The 22752-nt window shown below is 31.9% G+C and overlaps 1 protein-coding gene across 1 annotated transcript in view; it reads right to left on the minus strand.

Annotated features, from left to right (window-relative positions):
• Positions 1 to 22752, minus strand: part of LOC114327117 (active breakpoint cluster region-related protein) — a 140628-nt gene that overhangs the window by 21613 nt on the left and 96263 nt on the right. The window contains exons 11-13 of the mRNA XM_028275620.2: positions 21702 to 22065; positions 11181 to 11320; positions 4859 to 5105 (exon numbers count right to left, since the gene is read on the minus strand). Coding sequence (XP_028131421.1) covers positions 4859 to 5105; positions 11181 to 11320; positions 21702 to 22065 — 751 coding nt within the window. The remainder of the gene's footprint in view (positions 1 to 4858; positions 5106 to 11180; positions 11321 to 21701; positions 22066 to 22752) is intronic.

The following is a 22752-nucleotide window of genomic DNA, read 5'->3' on the forward strand; positions in this document are numbered from 1 at the left end:
TCAATAGATTTTGCAAAATAAATTTTGCAATCCAGCTTTCGTAAAAAAAAATTCATTTTTTCAAAATGTTACGGGACTGAAAATAAAGCAGATAGCAAGTTGAAAATTTTTTTTGCGTATAGAAGTGTACTGTACCTTTCATTTGCAATTTAGCAAAATTAAAATCGATTAACACCACGGCGCTCAGGAATTTTTTTAAATAAACATTAATTATTAGTGCTACGCGCAGGACAGCGGATAGTTTGCTCTGATTGGGCATTCCAATGACCTTTGATAATGATTGATACATTTTAATTTTTATTACATTTCGATATATATAAATAAATTTGTTTATTGCAAAATAAATAGACATACTCTATCCTTTGAAATAACACTTTTATTAGCAAAAACTTTCTTTGTTCATATATTTTAACTTAAATAATAAAAGTTTATTATTTTTAAACATATGCAATTGTTTAAACAATATTTCACAAACAATTATAAAATTAGTTTGATTTTTGTGGAATTAAAATATTAAAATACAACAAAATATAGAGTAAGAAAATAATATATTAGATAAAGATTGGAAGAAATTTTTGTTGGAAATCAACTTGTGTGAATCGAACACCGCTGTCCTGCGCGTAGCACCAAAAATTATTGTTTATTTCAAAAATTTTCTGACGCCGTGGTAATTAATCGATTTTAATTTTGAAAATTGCAAATGGAAGGTACAATATACTTCTATAAGCAAAAAAATTTCAACTTGCTATCTGCTTTATTTTCAGTCCTGTAACGTTTTGAAAAAATGAATTTTTTGTGCGAAGGCTGGATTGCAAAATTTATTTTGCAAAATCTATTGAACCGATCTTAATGAAATTTACAGTATTGTTTTACTGTATCATAAAGTTTTTCTAAATGAAATATCAAGGTCCTAAGTGTAGCATAAATGGTTGAAAAACGTAAAATGCAAATACTTGTTTTTGTATGTTTTTTTCGCAATTATTGCTATTTTGCAACTAGGGTAACTATTTTTTAAATTTTTAACCAATTCTATATTGTAGGAAATTTAATTACGCAACTTTTATGTCAGTACAACTTTTCTCGGAAATGAATACTTTTAAAGTTATAATCAAAAACGAAGAAAAAAATCGAATTTTTCCTTCAATTTTTGACATTTTGATTATTTAAACAATGTTCCGGACCTTTTTGAGAGGGAGGATAACTCAAATATTATTATTTGATTTATTTTCAAGCAATTTCTGCAAAAAAATTTGAGTCACCTCTCAATGTCCATCTCAAAACAGATGCGCCCTGGACTAAAGATATTCTCGGAAGTCACCAGCCCCATCAAAAAGCCGACTAGTTTGATTTTAAATCTTGTGTTGTAGATGATGGATGTTTTTGTAGTTACAGTTGCTTCTTGTCTCAAATTTTTTTATGCAGTTGTTTTTATTTTTATTTTATTTTAATGTTTAAAAACATTTGTAAATGTAAAGGTGTAAAAACATTTAAAATTTAAAACTGTGACGTCACTCACAAATGCACATGCACAAATTAAAAAAAAAAAAAAATAAAAACAGCTGCATAAACAAATTTGAGACAAAAAACAACTGTAACTACAAAAACATCCATCATCTACAACACAAGATTTAAAATCAAACTAGTCAGCTTTTTGATGGGGCTGGTGACTTCCGAGAATATCTTTGGCTGTAGAACAGTTCCGAATACTGATAACTAGTAGTTTGTATATGTGAAGACTCTATGTACTGGGCCTGAAGATGAAGCATAAATTGTAAGCTTCGAAACCGGTTGCCTCATGATTGTATAACAACTATTAAAAAAACATACAAACTCTAAGATTGCGAGTATTGACTCATTTCCAATATCCAGTAGTAATTCTTACGTTGTAAAACAAATGAGCTATCTAAAATTTCCAAAGCAAACGGACGATAAGTGAATAGACTTGGGGAATCTACAACATACATTCCACGATACGTCAATTTATCTAAGTACAAATACAACGAATTTGATTCCTAATACTCCATTTGTGAGTAAATGAAGGTAAAGAAAGACAGTTTAAGATTTACTTTCGATCGATACAGACACCACCACCATCCGCTTATGCACATTTCATCCTCTTGGACTCATCAGAGCATGCCACGAAATGTGCCTAAGCGGATGGTGCTGGTCTTTATACCGAAACTAAATCTTAAAGTATAGGATAGAGGGATCTAGGTCTTGGTAAACTATAAATACTCTTGAAAGAAACAAATCATCATCATCATCATCATCAATGGCGTTACAACTCTTCGTGAGTCTTTGCCGCGTCTACTATTGCTTTCCATGTTGGTCGGTCCTGTGTCACTAATTCTCATTGTCGCACTCCCATTTTCTCTAGATCTTCTTTGACTGCATCTTTCCACCTTTTTCTAGGCCGCCCTACAGACCTTCTTCCATCTGGCCTTTCCCAGAACACATTGTTTATAAGGCGATTGTCGTTACTGCGTATCACATGCCCTGCCCATATGAATCTATTGGCCTTTATATATCTGACTACATTTTCCTTTCCGAATAGAGACTTTAGCTCGTTATTGTATCTCATATATTGTGACTTCATTAGATGTTGCATTGCAAAGAAAGATCTGTTTCCTGCCATTATTCTCGTTTCAACTTCTCGCTCTAATTTGTTGTCATTTGTGATTGTTGCTCCTAAATATCTAAATTCTTTAACCACTTCGAAGTTATGATCGTTTATAGTAATATTTTGCCTTATTCGTCGTCGTTCTTGTTTTGAGACGACCATGTATTTTGTTTTGTCTTCATTTATTTTTAGACCGATGTTTAATGCAGCTTCTTCAAACCTCAAGAAAATATCCTTAATTTCTAATGTTGATTGTTCGACTGCGTCTACGTCATCGGCAAAGACGAGTATGATTTTTGCTCCCCGAGCAATTATGTCTGGTTTGATTTTTGGATACATTTTTCGCATGACATATTCTAAGGCCAGGTTAAACAACAATGGGGACAACGGATCTCCGTGTCTCAGTCCAGAATTTACGCAGAAAGCATTTGATATTTTCCCCCTATTCTATCTTGTGCAAAGGAGTTGCTTACACACATTTGTGTTACCGCAGTTAGTTTCTTGGGTACGCCGAGCTCGATTATTGCCTTCCATAATGTTGCACGATTAACTGAATCATAAGCCTGTTTGAAATCTATAAAGATCTGATTCACGTCCTGATTATATTCCCAATACTTTTCAAGCATTTGTCTTATTGTAAATATTTGATCAATAGTCGATCTGCCAGACCTGAAACTACGCTGGTAGTCACCAACTATTTCTTCGGCGTATGGTACTAATCTTCTTAATAATATCGAAGCCAATATTTTATGCGCAGTGTTGATTAGTGAGATTCCTCTGCAATTCATGCATGATTCCTTTTTTCCTTTCTTGTGTATTGGTACAATAATACTACCACACCATTCTTTCGGCATTATTTCTTGTTGCCAGGCCTTTTCTATTAATTGATGGATTTTACTTATCACAGGCCAACGTAGAAATAAATGGAATAATAGTCCAATAGAATAAGATAATGTTAAAGTAAACCAGACAATGTGCCTAGATAAAAGTAGAAGAAGAGAACTTTTACTGCTGAATCAAGATGTCATCGTTTTTTCGGTATCTATTGCAGTTTTTGGCTGCACTAATCTTCAGACACAGGCATACACTCTAAATGAAAATTATAATAGTTTTACCCAGTGGCGGCTCGTGATTACTAAAAGAGGCGGTGTACAAATAGATAAATTTACCATAGGTAAATTTACCCTTAACACAACTTAATATCTTGAAAATATATATCTTAATATCTAACAGTATCTTGAAAATTGATATTTATGTATAATTAGAGGATCGCATGGATAAAGAATTATGAAAATAAGGCAAGGCATAATATTTATTTTGTCGTAAATATGCACTAAATCAATGATACCATGTCTTGCCCATGTAGAATCGCTCCCAAATAAAACACACACGAAACAGAAAAATGCATTTTTTTTATCACATCCACAAATCCGGCAATTTTTTGAACATATATTTATTTAAAATTTTTGCACAGCCTTCAAAACTTGAAGAGCTAGATGAAATTTCAAATCAACGCTAAAAAGTTATAGATAAGCAAAAACCATTCTAACACACATTCTAACACTAGAAAAGTCACATTCTAAAACACACTCGAGCCAAAGTTTGTCTGGCTCGGAATCTCATAAGCCCCGGCGTCCGTTGTAAGCTGACCGTGTCTACCTTTTCCTATGCTTTTGAAGTCAAATCTCGAGCCACACGGAATGGTGCTCGGGCAGAGTAACTCACAGGAATTATTTGTTTTTTCGTGGATATTAAATTACATAATGATAAAGAATGTATGTAGATAATGCATTGATATTAAAAAAAAGCATAGTAAAAATAATATTATTTTTATTGTTCAATCTGTTTTCCTGTAAGTATATTTTTCAGAGCCAGTGCCATGGCTCGGTGGCCCTTTAGGACCAGCCGCCACTGGTTTTAGCGTTTCAGCTCAGAATATTTGTCATTATAAGTTCGTTTGGTCTACTTTTGAACAATAGACCTGGATACCGCGTACCACAAAAAAGTTGATTAATAGCAAGCTGATAATTTGTTAATCGCTTAACGGTGTCTAGTCGGGACAAATTTTGATGTACGGGAACACTGGAACAGGGGAAGTTTTAATTGTGGAACCGTTTAAAAATTTGGAACGTCGTATTACGAAAACGTCCCATGTATTTTGTCGGACATTTGGTCATTTGGGGATAAATGACTTTGCAATTGCATAATTTTATATTTTGTAAAACATGCAGAACTTACTTTATTAAATGGTCCAATATAAAACTAATGGTTTCACTATTTTGCGGTGGAAGTTTCTGGAAGCATTCTTTAAGTAATTCAGTCCTACGTTTTAAGTTACCATTGCTCTGATTGAAAGCTTCCAACAGTTCCGGGTAAAGGAAATCAGTAAACAAAGCTTCGGGTAGTTCTCTTAGGTATAATCTTAAAATACCAGTCACAGAATGGATATCTACTTCTTTTAGAAGTTGTTCAGCCTCATAGGAATCTAAAAAACATTAAAATAGCTTATTAAATGTTGAAACAACTATTAAAAAACACTTTTACATAGTATATTATATTATTATGTATTTAACTGTGAAATTGGTTTACATGTAAAATCTAATATTTTCTTGTTTATATAATATAATAAAATCTTATTTAAAATTTTTTTGAGACTAAGACAAGAGGTAGAAAAGGGAGAACAAGCAGCGTTTAGACCAGAAAGACAGACAAACGACAACATTTACAGCATTCGAAATATAATAGAAAGAAGTACTGACTCGAGGGAAAATCTCATTCTGGCATTCATAGATCTCAGAGTAGCGTGTGACTCTATAAAAATAAAAATGATATGGCAATACTTGCAAAAAATGAAAGTATCAAGTACATTATAAAAATAATTGTATTTAGAGTAGTAAAAGAAGAGAGTAGTTCAATTAGCCAGTCTACTGGCTAATTTAGTCTTAGCCAGCTACTATCCATAATAATCTTGAACAAATTGATTAGAAATACTGGAGAAAGAACTAACCAAATAAGAACAACAATAGGATACCAAAGATTACAGCCAGTAAAAATAGAAGCGTTATTGTATGCGGATGACATAGTCCTTATAGATTCCGTGACCAAAATGCAAATTAACATCGAGGAAAGTAAAATAATACCAACACCAACTCCAACATTTGCGACAATAGTATATGGAGAATAAGGTTCAACCACGAGTTATTACCATAAAAACCAATGGTTTTGTTACTTCGGGCAGAGAGCAGCAGGCCTACGCCTCTCTGATGATGACTCCAAAAAGAGTCGAAAATCGTCGATTTAGAGTGCTGGTCTACGGCTCCTTGTTCTAAGTGAAAAATAGGACGGTTTTGCCTTCGCATTCCAACTGAATAAAAATGGAATTATTATTTTATTTTTATATCAGTCTTTACACCTTTGACTAACTAGGTCCATTTTCCGTTGGAATTTACCAGCTGAACAGACGGGGTCGTGAATTGTAATTTCTTGAATTCCCTCTTGTCTTCCTCGCATCAGCATCCATCTGGCTTGCAATTTTTAGAAGCCATGGAGGTGTTATCAGGGAAATGGACCAATAAGTTTTCAATTAAAAATCTTTTAGTAATATTTTTAATATTTTTCAATATTATTAATGTTTCTATTGGCTGTGAGTTTCGACGGTAGCGCTATCTCGCGGTTTGAAACTTATACTTTTCTGATAAAATTTATGTATGTGAAATATACAAAACGAGAAAAATAGATACTTATCTAGAAAGACACAAATTATGAACTGAAATATTATTGTAACCTGATTACTAAACGAATACACAGAATTAATAGTAAAGTTAATTATGTTTTTTTTTATTTTATTCATTATAATTTTAATATTTAAATATATAAGTTCGTGTGACTGGATGACTGCTTACGCAAGAGACCTTTGAGAAAAAGAATAAGTTTATATGAATTATTTAACATTTTAAAGGTTACCTCTGTTTATTTTTGTGTGCTTACTGCTTTGCTTATTAAAATTTGTAATTTGTATGAATTGCAATTTGTTTGAATTCTATCAAAATAGATATTAAACATTATACTGGATTCAAGTCTTATTTCCCATGATATCCAATTTCAATCAGCAACACCAAAAAAGGAAAGGATTTAGTTGATACAGGACATGTACGCAATGTTTCCGAATATAATAGCTGCATCCAGTACTGTTATATTCAATATTTTTACATGAATCAATACAACAGCTGCAATATCTTGTTTTCTTTTTTGAAAAATCCATATTATCCGCCATTTCAGTTTGTGAAGTTTATCAAATGCACAAAACAAAACTGCCACTAACACAGCGTTGCCACATTTTATTTAGAAAATCTACTGTAAGTTTAGCTTACTAAAATCTACTTATCAAAAACTAAAATATACTATAAAACTTTATTAATATATTTGTATATAATTTAGGACTTTTTATAATAAAAATAACAGCTGACTAACTAGAATTTTTTTTTATTTAGCTAATGCCTCGACAACTAATGGGCATTGGCATGGTGATGGTACAGTGGATTTTACCAATTAGGTAGCTAGTGTTATGTGTAGTGTGTGTGTTGAGTAAGTGTCTTGTTACTTTGCAAAGTCGATGTCATTGTCTTTGCAGAGACGCTAATTGTATCCGAACGTCTGCGGTCCCTCCGGTGGGTACCGATCCCACAAGGATAGAAACTATTTTCATTTATTAATTTATAATAAACGAAAAATTCTCTACCCTGGTGAGATTCGAGTTCACGACCATTCGGACCTTTCGATCCAAAGGTAGGCGCTCTTACCACTGAGCCACAGAGGGAGTTTAACTAGAAATTAATATGACTGTTTGTAAACAAAAACCAAACTTTTTTATATTTTAACTGGGGAATAAAATGACCAACTATAATTAATTTTTATCAGTTTCATATTTAATATTTGTATATAATATTTTGTCATCCACTGATTTTAACATCTGCATGTCTGGATCACATTCTTCAAACAATTATTTCGCATTTTACATTAGAAACACGCAAACACGACATTTGTTGTTTTGCAAAGTTACATATATTATAATTTAGATATTTTAGTTTTCCAACGTTAGCTTCTAACAGGCTCACCGAATACCAGAACTCTTCAATAACACCTGAAATAGGTACTGATTGCACTGCTACTTGAAATCTGCAAGTTTGTTACACCAGAATCCAGTTTTATTTCTGTTTAATATTCATCATCTACGTCCTGGGGCTAGATTCCGTGCACTGTAGATATCTACACTTCGCTTTCTATTTTTTATTTTCTAGTTTTGCTAGTTGATGCTGAAGTGACACTTAGTAAAACAAGAAAATATTTGAATTAAAACTAAAAATTCAAATATATTGACATTGATAGAAAGCGGTAGGCGGTGTTAGCGATTGTACACAGAATCCCACCCCTAAATCTTATTTTCGGTAATGACATTGGGAAATTGTAACAAAATGTCTAAAATTAATTTAGAAATGGGGTAAATACTATTAAAAAGCAAATTTTATTTTAGTCATAAGAAAATGTTGAAATATACCAAAAATCTACTAAAAAATATTGCCTACTAGAATTTTTTAAAAATTATCAAAAATCTACCAAAAAAGTAGAAATCTACTAAATGTGGCAACGCTGCACTAACAGCGCTGGTGAAAACCGTCAAACGGTCCTCTACCCATGGCGCGCCATTTAAATTTATCAGATAAATGCACAAAACTGCCACTAACAGCGCTGGCAAAAGCTGACAAATCCCCTCTACCCATCGGCTCATGGCCAATTAGGTTGAAAACTTTGCCTTTCAGTTGCCAGATGACGCTAGTCACCTTCTCTATTAACGTCAGTTGCAATGCGGGGAGAAGCTTTCGTGGTTTTGTCACTTCAAGCAGGGAGCAGCAGACCTACGCTTCTCTGATGATGACTCCTAATAGAGTCGAAAATCGTCGATTTAGAGTGCTGGCTTGCGCTCTCTGTTCTAAGTGAAAAATAAGACAGTTTTGCCTTCGCATTGCAACTGAATAAAAATGGAATTTTTATTTTATTTTGAAAATATATAATGCTATTGTGATACCGACGATACTATACACGAGTGAATATTAAACTTTGCAGAAAAAGCATAATAGTAGGATAAACGCAATAGAAATGAGACATCTACGAGCTATGGTCAAAAAGACCAATTGGAATAGAATGCGAAATGAGAAAATAACAGAGATAACTGAACAGGAACCAATAATCAACAAAATAATAAAGAGGCAACTAAAAAGGTTGGAACATCTGATGAGAATGAAACCCAGTAGACTAACGAGAAAAATTTACGAAACAATAAATATCACAAAAAAGGAAAATGAGAGAATAATCAAATAGTAGATGCGGGAAAGATTAAACAGAATACGCTTGAAGAAATAAAAACAATAGCACAAGACAGAAAATAATGGAAGATATGGGGTGAATATGTAGCATTGCTAAACCCAAATCCGACACCTGAAATGGTATAAGGAAAGGAAGAAAGAAAGAATTCGAATTTTTTTGAAAACGATTTTCGCATTGGAAATTAAAACGTTAAAACAAAAAATGTAAAATGTACTTATCATTACCTAGACCAGGGCGCATCTGTAAAAATATTAGTACATTTGGACGTTGACAGGTGACCCAAATTTTTTTGCAGAAATTGCTTGAAAATAAATCAAATAATAATATTTGAGTTATCCTCCCTATCAAAAAGGTCCGGAACATTGTTTAAATAATCAAAATGTCAAAAAATTAAGGAAAAATTCGATTTTTTTCTTGGTTTTTTGATTATAACTTTAAAAGTATTCATTTTCGAGAAAAGTTGTACTGACATAAAAGTTGCGTAATTAAATTTCCTACAACATAGAATTGGTTAAAAATTTAAAAAATAGTCAGCCTTGTTGCAAAATAGCAATAATTGTGAAAAAAATATACAAAAACAAGTATTCGCATTATACGTTTTTCAACCATTTATGCTACACTTAGGACCTTAATATTTCACCCTGAAACACTATATGATACAGTAAAACAATACTTTATATTTCATTAAGATCGGTTCAATAGATTTTGCAAAATAAATTTTGCAATTCAGCTTTGGTAAAAAAAAAATCATTTTTTCAAAATGTTACAGGACTGAAAATAAAGCAGATAGCAAGTTGAAAATTTTTTTGCTTATAGAAGTGTACTGTACCTTTCATTTGCAATTTTGCAAAATTAAAATCGATTAACACCACGGCGTCAGGAATTTTTTAAATAAACATTAATTATTGGTGCTACGCGCAGGACAGCGGATAGTTTGTTTTGATTGGGCATTCCAATGACCTTTGATAATGATTGATACATTTTAATTTTTATTACATTTCGATATAAATAAATAAATTGTTTATTGCAAAATAAAAACACATACTCTATCCTTTGAAATAACACTTTTATTAGCAAAAACTTTCTTTGTTAATATATTTTAACTTAAATAATAAAAGTTTATTATTTTTCTTCTTCTTCAGGTGCCATCTCCGCTACGGAGGTTGGCAATCATCATAGCTATTTTAATTTTTGAGGCAGTAGCTCTAAATAGTTGTTTCGAGCTGCATCCAAACCACTCTCTCAGTTTACTATTATTATTTTTAAACATATGCAATTGTTTAAACAATATTTCACAAACAATAATAAAATTAGTTTGATTTTTGTGGAATTAAAATATTAAAATACAACAAAATATAGAGTAAGAAAATAATATATTAAATAAAGATTGGAAGAAATTTTGGTGGAAATCAACTTGTGTGAATCGAACACCGCTGTCCTGCGCGTAGCACCAAAAATTATTGTTTATTTCAAAAATTTTCTGACGCCGTGGTAATTAATCGATTTTAATTTTGAAAATTTAAAATGAAAGGTACAGTACACTTCTATAAGCAAAAAAAAATTCAACTTGCTATCTGCTTTATTTTCAGTCCTGTAACATTTTGAAAAAATGAATATTTTTTGCGAAAGCTGGATTGCAAAATTTATTTTGCAAAATCTATTGAACCGATCTTAATGAAATTTACAGTATTGTTTTACTGTATCATAAAGTTTTTCTGGGTGAAATATTAAGGTCCTAAGTGTAGCATAAATGGTTGAAAAACGTAAAATGCGAATACTTGTTTTTGTATATTTTTTTCGCAATTATTGCTATTTTGCAACTAGGGTGACTATTTTTTAAATTTTTAACCAATTCTATATTGTAGAAAATTTAATTACGCAACTTTTATGTCAGTACAACTTCTCTCGGAAATGAATACTTTTAAAGTTATAATCAAAAAACGAAGAAAAAAATCGAATTTTCCTTCAATTTTTGACATTTTGATTATTTAAACAATGTTCCGGACCTTTTTGAGAGGGCAGGATAACTCAAATATTATTATTTGATTTATTTTCAAGCAATTTCTGCAAAAAAATTTGAGTCACCTCTCAACGTCCATCTCAAAACAGATGCGCCCTGGACTATACCATCAATTGTGGTTTAATCACATATATAAAACAATATTTAACATGTACTTACTTGTTTCAAAAGATTTTTTTAATTTGGTTATATCAAGCGAAGAACCGGACACCCTATAGATTCCAACTTCCGCCATACCTCTCCTCTCTACTTCCCTTATACACGCCGTAACAATAAATGGAATGTTTCGTTTCTGTCTCCTGAAAAACAAAAGCATTTTAACAAAATACAAAAAGAATGAGACAAGCAAGTAGTACGTTCAACAAAATGAAGAAATATTTCTGTAGTAGAAACATTCCAATAGTATGGAAGCGTAGACTCTAAAGAAATATATTACAGACAAACTGGAAGCATTCGAGTTATGGGGATGCAGAAGAATGTTAAGAATAAGTTTGAGCAATGTCAAGGTGTTGGGAAATACAGGGAAAGCGAGACCGGATGAGAAGACATATCTTGTGATTGAATAATTTGAGTGTGTGGTTTAGATGTGGCTTCATTGAGCTATGTATTTAGAGCAGTAACATCCAAGATGCGTATTTTCGTGATGATAGCTAACCCTATTCGAGGAGATGACACACGAAGAACAATTTTTACTTTGGCTTCGGTGTCGAGATATGTTTTTGATTGTTTTGATGGTCACACATAATATCTGTTTATATCACTGCCTTTCACACCTTTTAGTGAGGTACGATGTCGTTGAACATGGTTTTTTTTTTGAAAAATGGCTTTGGCAGAGCCAATTAGCCAGACTTGTTTGTGATTGATTGCAGATTCATAGTCATAAATTTCTTATAAACATAAGTATATTCTACAATATTATTTTTATAGATACATTGGTACATTGTGTAGCTTTTTTTTTAATTGTTTTTTTTTTAAATTATTTTACTGTTTTTTTAATATATATTTTAATTTGTGCGAAACACTTTTTTTTTACTTCTTTTTTTTTATTCTTTTTTTATTTTTGTTTCTATTTTTTTTTTCTTTTTTTTTTATTTATTATTTTTTTGTTATTATTTTATTATGTGTTTTTTTATATATTATTTTTTTTTAACTTTTTCAAACCACATTAACAAATTATGCCTATTATATTAGGTTTACAACTTGTATTTACATAATTTAACATGTTTATAAATGAGATGAAGAATTTCCATATCATTTGTAAATATTAAAGTATTAAGGTTTATTGGGAAAAAACATTTTAAATCTTTTAATTCCTTATAAAGGTCGTTTATGTTATTTATGTTTAAATGGCATTCTAATATGACATGTGTTAGATCTCCGATTTTGCCACAAGTACAATTGGGAGTATCTGACAAGCCGATTCTATGCATGTAATATGGCGTAAGAGCATGATTGGCTCTCAGCCGATTAATGGTCTTTATAAAACGTCTGTTATATTCTGTGTAAAACCATCTTTTTGAGAATATCCTAGGGTTACAATGAGCAAAATTTGAGCCAGTATTACATTCTCTGTAATGCAATTGCCAATTATTTTTAAGTTTTTGTCTGCTAAAAGTATCAATATCTGAAGCTGGAATTAAATTTTTGTTTATTTTTTCTCCGATCACATAAGCTGATTTAGCAAAATTGTCAACTATTTCATTGCTTTTTATTCCCGAATGACCCTTAATCCAAGCAATTGTTACATTTACTCCTAATTATGTAATTTCGAACAGAGTTTTAAGTATATTCAATTCAATGTGGTTTATGTGTTTGACTGTTTGAATGTTACTTAATCTGTCCACCACGCTTTTACTGTCAGTAAATATAACATAATTGCTAGTTGGATTCAGTAGTACATACTGAACAGCAAACATTACTGCTATCATTTCTGCTGTGTATATTGAGCATTCAATAGGTAGGCTATATTGATGATCGTAATTTTTATTTTCGTGGAATACTGCACAGCCCGCTCCATTTGCGTCTTTTGACCCATCGGTAAATATGTACTGAAAATTTGACCATTTTTCTTGAACATGGTTCACAATGATCTCAACAGGGTGGGTACACGACAATAGAAAAAAAGAGCGTGGCACTTGCGGAGTGCCGACAGAAGTGAATACTTATTATACATTCGATTATATTCGATCCGATTTGATTTATTTTATTTAATTTAAAACGAAGAAGACGATTTTTTTTGGCCCTTGGGAACTATGCCCATTTAGCCAGCACCATATCCTAAACTAAAAATTTAATCCTATAACAAGCACCGAAATTATGACGAACCCAAAAAATACGAGCAAGGATGGGAAAAGGAAAAAACACTTTTCACACCCAGGGATCGATCAGGGTGACTAACCACAGAATCCTAAATCAAACAAATGAAATAGAGAATGTGGAAAAATCCCCTTACGAACAATTCACACATCCACCATTTGGTCGGTAAACCAATAACTTCGATCTTTTGATCACTGAGTGTGTTTCACAGAATCCTAATCTAAAGTTTTAATTTACAAGACTTGAGAAAACCTAATAGAATATTAAAGATTGATATTTTATTTAGAGCCAGTAAATTCATGAAATTTTAAGGCTACATTTTAAGGGTACATAATTCGCAAATATTTTACGGCTATCCGTACTTTTTCTGTCTTTACACGACAAATTACGTGTAGTAAAATTCTCACTGGTATGAAAACTGCAGATGTAAACATTAGGTTGACAGTGACATTGTCATTAAAAAGGTAGAGATGGATATTTCGGTTTTGTTGAGTTTTTGAATGTTCTTGGATAACCTTTACTTGTATAAATGATAGGATTATTTTTTCACTAATTATGTATTCAGTAGTTACCATTATTTATATACTATACAAATAGTCGAAAAAGAAAAAAAGTTGTAAAGTTATTTTAATAATGTCCTGTTACCATGGAAAGCTTAGGTAAGGTCAATACTATCAAAATTAGATAGAGGTCATATCTAGGACACATAATGCGCCATAGGGAATTTGAGCAGCTCCAGGTAATATTAGATGGCAAGATCGAAGGTAAAAGGGGTTAAAGAAGAAAGAAAAAATCTTGGCTCCGAAACATCAGAGATTGGACTCACACAACAGAAAATGACTTAGTTCATCAAGCCCAGAATAGTGAGAAATTTGCCATATTGAGCGCCAACCTCAATAGAGAAGTTACTTAGGAAAAGGAGCCGAAAATATCATTTTATTATTTTTCTTCGAGAAAAAAAAAAGCGTTAAAACTCTCCGTAAAAAGCGAAGCCTTTTATTATAAAATCTTAAAATCATCTTTATTAAAATATAAAGTCAACATTTAATAATTCACTCAAGAAAATGGGCGGAATGCATAAAACGTAGTAGATGCTATTGCTTCAGCAAATAGTCACTACTTTGTAGCATTTTCTTTTACATAAAAGTAGGTGCTTTTGTTGAGAAGAACTTACTACACAACAGAAGGACCTACTACTGACTAGAAGTATCTACTACAAAGCGTAGCGCCAGCCGTGTCTGCATTACACCAATCGTGATGGAATTAGTTTTCCATGTGCTTGTGATTTGTGAATTCACATTTTTACGTACCACATTATTAGAATTGTACATTATGAGTAAAAATGAGTGACTCATATCCGAAGCGACAAAAGAGTTACGCGAGGATAAAAATGAACAATTGTTATTTGTTAATCTTCTTCACAATTATTAAATTTTATTTGATAAAAGAATGACCCCAAAAATTAAGAATCTTCTTCTTTGTTTGTAAATTTTTCTATGACACACATTCATAAATGCTGCCATATTGTAACAAAAAAATACCTACGCCGAAGACGTTCACCCACCAACTTCACTTAAACTGAAGCAAAATACTAATAAACAAGCACATACTTCAAAAGCGTAGTACATTCTTTTAATCACTTGAGAAAGGCACTCTGTCGAAACAGCTGTAGTCACTTATTTGTAATAAATTTTGTGGAAGTATAGAAAACTAACGTTTTCAGTGTTTTATTGTTAGAACTGCTATATCAAAATAGCGGGTCGGACACATCTCTACTTGTCACTGTCTTTGAGTCTTGTCATAACATTATATTCGAATGAGTGCGTTGTATGACAAAGATAGCGAATGTTCGATTTCCACGGACATGGTGTCCATTTTTTCGAATCCTGAAAAAACTAATAAATATTTTTAAAAAATTTAAACACAAAATGAAAGACTAAATTATTATCGAGGGCCGAAAGTCCCTTAGAATATATAAGAAGTTTCTTTCGAATGAGATATTTGAAATTAAAAATCACTCTACATTTTCTCTTAGTTTTTCACCCCTGTAACTTATTAAAATAAACATTATAGAAGTTCTCAGGGACTTTCGGCCCTCGCTAATAACGTAATCTTTCATTCTGCGTTTAAATTTTTCAAAAATACTTATTAGTTTTCTCAGGATTCGAAAAAAATGAATCTCCATTTGAATAGCATTGCAGCTGAAAATACGTACCGATCCTCTTAAGGGAAAAAAAAGGTGTTCTTGCATCAGCTGAACGTATAGTTTATTTCTATGTATGTTACAACTTGTTACATGCGAAAAAAATGTGATTTAAATCGCTTGGTATATTACATATTTCACATAAATCAGACTCTATCAAACCAATTTTTGACAAGTGAGACGGAAAACAGGCATGTCCAAATTTTAGACGGCTTATGGTAACAATATATATGGCAGCATATCTCGACAAATCTTGATTTTTGTGCCAGTACTGCGTTGGGATCTCTGGATGTAAAAGTGTGTAACTTGTCGGGTTTTTTACGCAATATCGTTTCCATCTAAATTTCCAGCTATCCTTTAAATTATTTTTACTCATCGAAATGCATTCTTGTAGCCCAATATCGTTTGAAATTTCCTGCCGTCTTTCGCTAACTCATCTACTATTTCGTTATTTTGGAGACCAATGTGCGCTTTAACCCAAAAATTATATTGAATTGTCTACTCGTTAGGTCAGAATTAGTATTTTTAATTCTACTATAAAGGGATTAGTGCTTACAGAATTTGCATCTGGTTGGCTAGAGAAACTTTTTAGGACAGAGTCAGACAGTTGTTTATTTTTTTTGATATCATGGTTGTCAGCGTATTGGCATGCTTTTATAATAGCTATAGTTTCAACTGAAAATATTGATGTCATGGGATTAAGTTTAAATTTTTTTTTCACATTGTGTTGGTATATAAAAAGTACAGCCTACTGCAAGAGATTGTTTTGAAGCATCCGTGTACACTTATATGGTTAGGGTAACTAGCAGTATAATTATTAAGAATGCATTTGCTAAGTAGCATATTTTCAGAATATATCGGAATTTCGATTTTTGAGATCTGTAAGGTCTTGAAATCTGATTGCGGTGGATTTTTAATAATGTTACTAATATTACAAGTATTTCGAAAAGCTGTGCATAAAGTGGGAGACGGTACAAAGTTTACTACAATTAAACAATTAGAATAACTGAAATAAAAATAATAAACAATATTTTAAATCTAAGACTTTTCGCTAAGAAACTGCTTTCGGCTGCATCCCGTATCTCTGGCTTTTACAATATACAGATAAATTCATATTTAAAGGGAACATACAATTTACATGTAATTCCGCTCCACGCAGTTGGACAACATAAAGTTGTCAAAGAATTATATCATATAAATCAAATACTCAAGCGGGCTACTGGATCCTGAACTATTTCAGCAGAATCGTCACTGAAAATCGAATAATGTCGAATGGTACAATGTTGCCAAAATTATCGTTTTTTGTTGCAAATGATTTCTTCAACTAAAAATGCCAATCTACTTTGTATTATAGTAACAGAGATAATAGTGATCTATTATAAATAGTAATATTATCGTAATAATAATTAGTCCATGTGGTGAGACCGCTCCCGTCCGAACAAACTTCTGATTCGGTTTCTTTGTGGATTCCTATTCAAAAATGTCCCCTTTAAACAAATCTGAAGGGTACCGGGCGGAATTTTTGGGCAGAAATTGTTTAAACAATTTTTTTAAACAAATACAAAAGATCACGGTTTTTTGCTCTGGAACATATATTTTTAGGTTTTCTGGGTCATTCTAAACAGGAAAAGTAACTTGCAATTTTTCTTAAAAATTGATAGTTTTCGAGTTATAAGTGATTTAAAATCTGAAAAATACGAAAATACGCATTTTCGAGGCTTAAAAACTCATATTTAAATTAGTATTTTTGAGGTTACCAGATACTTAAATTGAAGATTAAACATTCATCTTCAAGATTCTGAAGACTGATCGCGTCTAGCCTTAATTTATATCGTTGTTTTTTAATTGTTAAATATACGTGTTTATCTGATTTTTTGCCAGTGCGGCGAGCTCTATTTCAAAAATCTCCAATTTTCCTTCGAAAAATATTTTTTCTAGATTCTTTGGGACATTCTGAATAAACTAAGTTCCTTGACATTTTTCTCAAAAGATAATAGTTTTAAAGTAATAAGCGATTTAAAATCCGAAAAATGCCGAACAACGCATTTTTGGATTTTAAATCGCTTATAACTTAAAAACTGTTAACTTTTGAGAAAAATGTCAAGAAACTTATTTTATTTAGAATGTCCCAAAGGATCTAGAAAAAATATTTTTCGGAGGAAAATTGGAGATTTTTGAAATAGAGCGCGCCGCACCGGCAAAAAAATCGGATGGACATGCATATTTAACAATTAAAAACAACGGTTTAAATTAGGGTTAGGCGCAATCACTCTTCAGAATCTTGAAGCTGAATGTTTAATCTTTAATTTAAGTATATGGCAACCTCAAAAATACTAATTTAAATATGAGTTTTTAGCCCTCAAAAATGCGTATTTTCGCATTTTTCAGATTTTAACGCCTATAACTCGAAAACTATCAATTTTTGAGAAAATTTACAAGATACCTTTCTTGTTTAGAATGACCCACAAAACTTAAAAATTTATGTTTCGGAGCAAAAAAACGTGATCTTTTGTATTTGTTTAAAAAAATAGTTTAAACAATTTCTGCCCAAAAATTGCGCCCGGCACCCTTTAGATTTGTTTAAAGGGGACATTTTTGAATAGGAATCCACAAAGAAACCGAATCAGAAATTTTTCCAGACGGGAGCGGTCTCACCACATGGACTAAATTTATTTTCATAAAAAAATAAAAACAATACAAAATAATAAATAACCATCAACTTCTCTAAAAAATATGAAACATAATATTAAAACTTATTTAAGAAATAACAAATGGGTGCTACTGTAGTATGCGGTCTACCGTGGGATGCGGTGTATAAACCCCATATGTTACAATGCCGACAAAAAAATCTTTACAAAGTGAATAAAACGGATAAATCATAAGAACTATTATTTTAATTTTACAAATTAATACTTAATTTAAACCTGGATCATGAATGTTAACATGATGAACAAATTAGAAGCCTTTGAGATGTGGTCGTATCGTAGAATGCTCAGAATATCTTGGGTTCAACGCATTTCAAACAGAGAAGTCTTAAACAGAGTAGGTCAAGGCGAAGGTGATTTAACCAAGATGATAAAAAAGACAAAACTTGAATATCTGGGGCATATAATGAGAGGTAGCAGATACAGGATGCTGCAGTTAATACTCAATGGAAAGATCGACGGAAAAAGAGGAATTGGTCGGAAGAAATATTCATGACTCCGAAACCTTCGTCAATGGACTGGCTTATCAGCAGATCAATTATTAGATGCCGCACAAGATCGAGAACGATATCGGCAAATTGTTATGGAAGCTACCCACGCCTAAAATTTGGGCACGGTACTTAAAGAAGAAGAATACTTAATAATAATAATTTAATTTGTCGTATTAATTTGCTATTTTATTTCGGAAGAAGCCAAATTTGTGGCTAATTCGCAACTGAACTAGTAAATTGATATGACAAAATATTAATTTGTAAAATTAAAATATTAATTCTTCTGACTTTTGCGTCTTATTCATTTTGTAAATATTGTTTTTGACGGTACTGTATACGTGTGCGGCTATTCACCATAATATTTTCTCAGAAAGATTTACACCTTTGTAGGTAAAATGTTTATTGTTAAGTACTAATAAACATTATACTACCTACTACTATTTAGGAATATACAATAAACTTTATGCGAATTTAGTTTCTTTACCATTACGCAAATAACACCGTACCTACTTTATGCGAATTTAGGTTCTTTACTATTATGCAAATAACACCGTAATATTTTCCCAGGGTATGCGTAAATATCAACCCCTCTTTTCAAATAAAATGGCCTGGTAGATTTAAAAAAATTAGTTAAGTCTTGACTATCAACATCACATACAAAAAAAAATATATGTAACCTGATTAGTTCTAAAAGATAAAGCCTAATTATTATGAAGGAACAATTAATGGTTTTTATTTCAGAGAGAAAAACAGTCAGTGATCCTTGCATATAAGTAAAGAAATAAGTTTATTGTATATTCCTGATTACCTATTTCATTCATAGGAGATTCTGACGAATAGAAAGCTACAGAAATAAAAATTAAACTGATAATTTTTGATAATATCCCGTCGTCAAGTATATTACGTCAGATGCCCTTCGTTGCAAAGAAAAAATACATTCAGTGACATTAATGACAATTAATGTTTTAAAAATTATAAAAATGATGACTTTCAACCGTCAAATATTTATAACAAGTGTTTGGTTAATTGTATTAATTTGTACATGCATAAATAAATTACAATAAAATTTTGGGTTGAACAGTTTTATTCACGAAATAATCGCAGCAAATTGCACTCGATCTCTAAAATTATTATTGAATTTTTGCCCTCGTGACACTTTGACATAATTTCACTCCCCTTCGGATCGTGAAATTAAAACTGTCAAAGTGCCACTCGGGAAAAATTCGATAATTTTAGAGCTCTTCTGCAATTACTACTAAAAAGATTTATTAGGTACTACGTAGCAATAAACATTTTGCCTTTTTATTGCCTTTCGTTATTGTGTGCCAACTTTTCTGAGAAAATATTAAGGGATTTTTTAACCGCCCAGGTAGACCGCAAGCTATAACATAATGGCGACGGTAGACCGCATAGTATAGCGGCACCAACAAATGAATAATGATAAAAGACAAATATGGAACAGGGCATACTTTTATTTATTTTAAAAATGAATGGTTTTGGTTTACAATAGTCCTTTTCAAATCCTGAAAAAACTTGAAAAATTTAAACGCAGAATGAAAGATTACATTATTACCGACTGCCCAAAGCTCCTTAGAATAAACAAAAAGTCTATTTTCTCTTTTTTTCTTCATTCCCGTAAATTATTAAAATAAACATTATAGAAGTTTTCAGGGACTTTTTGCCATCGGTAACAATGTAATCTTTTATTCTGCGTTAAAATTTTTTAAAAATATTTATTAGTTTTTTTAGGATTAGAAAAAAATATGCATTTAAACATTAACCCGAAATTTTATGCACACGCTCTTTATTTTGAAAATGCAGAGACTTTAGAGAGACGTGACAACCCTGTTAAGCGATCAGTGTACGCTCTTCGGCTACTTTCGGGCCTTTCGGCCCGACTCGGGCGAAAAGGAGAGGGCTTCGCTAAAGAAGCATGTTGTTTGCTGCGTGTCAGATAATTTATCGTTGTTGTATTTATGGTGTCGTGTCGAACTTTTAACTGGTCCGCTGTTTTAAATGTAGGTTCGAGGCCCTGTGTATGAGCTCGCTATGTTCCATTTAAATCTGAATCTATCTGTATAAGCACAGAGACGACGAATATAGAAGAAAGCAAATAAAGGACACGGTCACGTATTTACTCTCTTTTCGTCTAGGAAAAGTTCTTAAAGACAGTTTCAAGTACTCAAATCTGAGTAAAGATTGTTGTGACTACAGAGACTGTGAATCAGAGTTGTGACTACATAGCTCCATTGATAACGACTGAGAGGCAGAAATAGCTATCTGGGGATGGTGGTCCAACTCTGAATCAAATAAAAACAAAAACTGCCTTTTCCATTAATTAATTTAATTTAATTTCATAATTTAATTTAATTCTTTTCAATTGTATGTAATTTTGTTTTAGCTTATTTAGCTTTACATATTTTAATTAATTTTATTTAATTCTATTTAATTTTATATATTTTTTATTTAGTTTAATTTAATTGTACTTAATTTTATTTAATCAAAACTTATGGGATTCCCTTTGGTATCGTCAAAATTTAAGTCAAATATCGATCAAGCAATCCAAAGCCATAAAAAACATTTTTTTAAAGACAGATCACATGCCATGATTTTTTGTGGCGGAACTATTTTTTAGCTAAGTCGTTCCAGGAAAGCAACCCATCAATATTGGCAATATCATTTTAAAGTCTTCTACTTTAAAATGTATAATACATGTCTGAATTGCCGATATAAATGAGTCAGATTAAATAAATTATTAGAAGATTTTTTTTACTAAGCAACATTTTTGTTTAATTTAGTAATATTTTGTATTTTGACAACGACACCCGACTTGGGCGTCGAAACGTTAATAAAATCATTTTTTGGTAAAATTGTGGCTTAGTTCCCATTGAAAACAGTTGATTATAAAAATGCCACAAGGAAATAGCTTCAGACCAACATAAAAAACAAATAAAAAATAGCTTACTTGCAAACAGCCTGAATTTTCTCCCCAAATAAGGCCCCAGTTTTTCCAGTCGGTACCCTCCTTACACTAATCTCACAAGGAATGTATTTAAGACCCATCTTCAACGTACATCCGTTTATCGATAGCTTCTTGTCTTTGACGTGTTCATTCAGCCATTTTCTGCTCAGCGTCTGCGTGTGTTTTCCGAACAGAGTTGGATTCGTGGTGCCATCTCTGTAAACTAGTATTCGAAGATTTTCGCAACCTTCAAGGTCGATGACGAAATTCTCGTTCCACTGAGGATTGTTCGTGTTGCATATAATTTTCGTTTTGGCTTTTTGGAAGAAGTGGCCGTAAAAGTCCACTTCGACGACTATATATAAATCTAAAACAAAGAGTAAAATAGTACAAACTATAGTAAATTAATACAAAAAAATTCACTCATTCCAAAAAGCAATACAGAACCTCACCTTCACGAGGGGTAACTCGTTACCTGGTAATCCCTGCAAGATCACAAACAAGGCTCTGCCGACCCAGTATCAGCAGTATAACTGTAAAAACTTTTTATTCCCCTAGCCCTAGCCTAGGACAATCATACTGTTCACTATAAATTCACTATGATAGGAAAATCTAGCCGATGATATTAATATTATGAGTAGAACATCAACAGGAGCACAGGAAACATGCGCAGAGTTAAAAACACAAACAAAAATGCTAGGTTTGGAAATTAACACAGAAAAAACAAAAATAATGACTCAGACGAGAAGAAATATAGTCCCACAAAACATTATACATGAAGATGACATTGAAACGGTTGGAAAGTTTACATACCTGGGAGTAGAAATATATGCCGACGGATCAGAAGATGGAGAAATACGGAAGAGAACAACGCAGGCAAACAGAGCTTATTTTGCTCCCTCCCATATATTTCGGTCTAAAAGTATCCACCGAAATACAAGGATGAGAATCTATAAAACTTTAATTCGACCAATAACATGCTATGGCAGTGAAGCCTGGGTCCTGAAAGAAACATCCAAAAACAAACTCGACACATTCGAAAGGAAAGTACTGA

The sequence above is a fragment of the Diabrotica virgifera genome, chromosome 7, assembly GCF_917563875.1.
Source record: "Diabrotica virgifera virgifera chromosome 7, PGI_DIABVI_V3a".
NCBI classification, from domain to species: Eukaryota; Metazoa; Arthropoda; class Insecta; order Coleoptera; family Chrysomelidae; genus Diabrotica; species Diabrotica virgifera.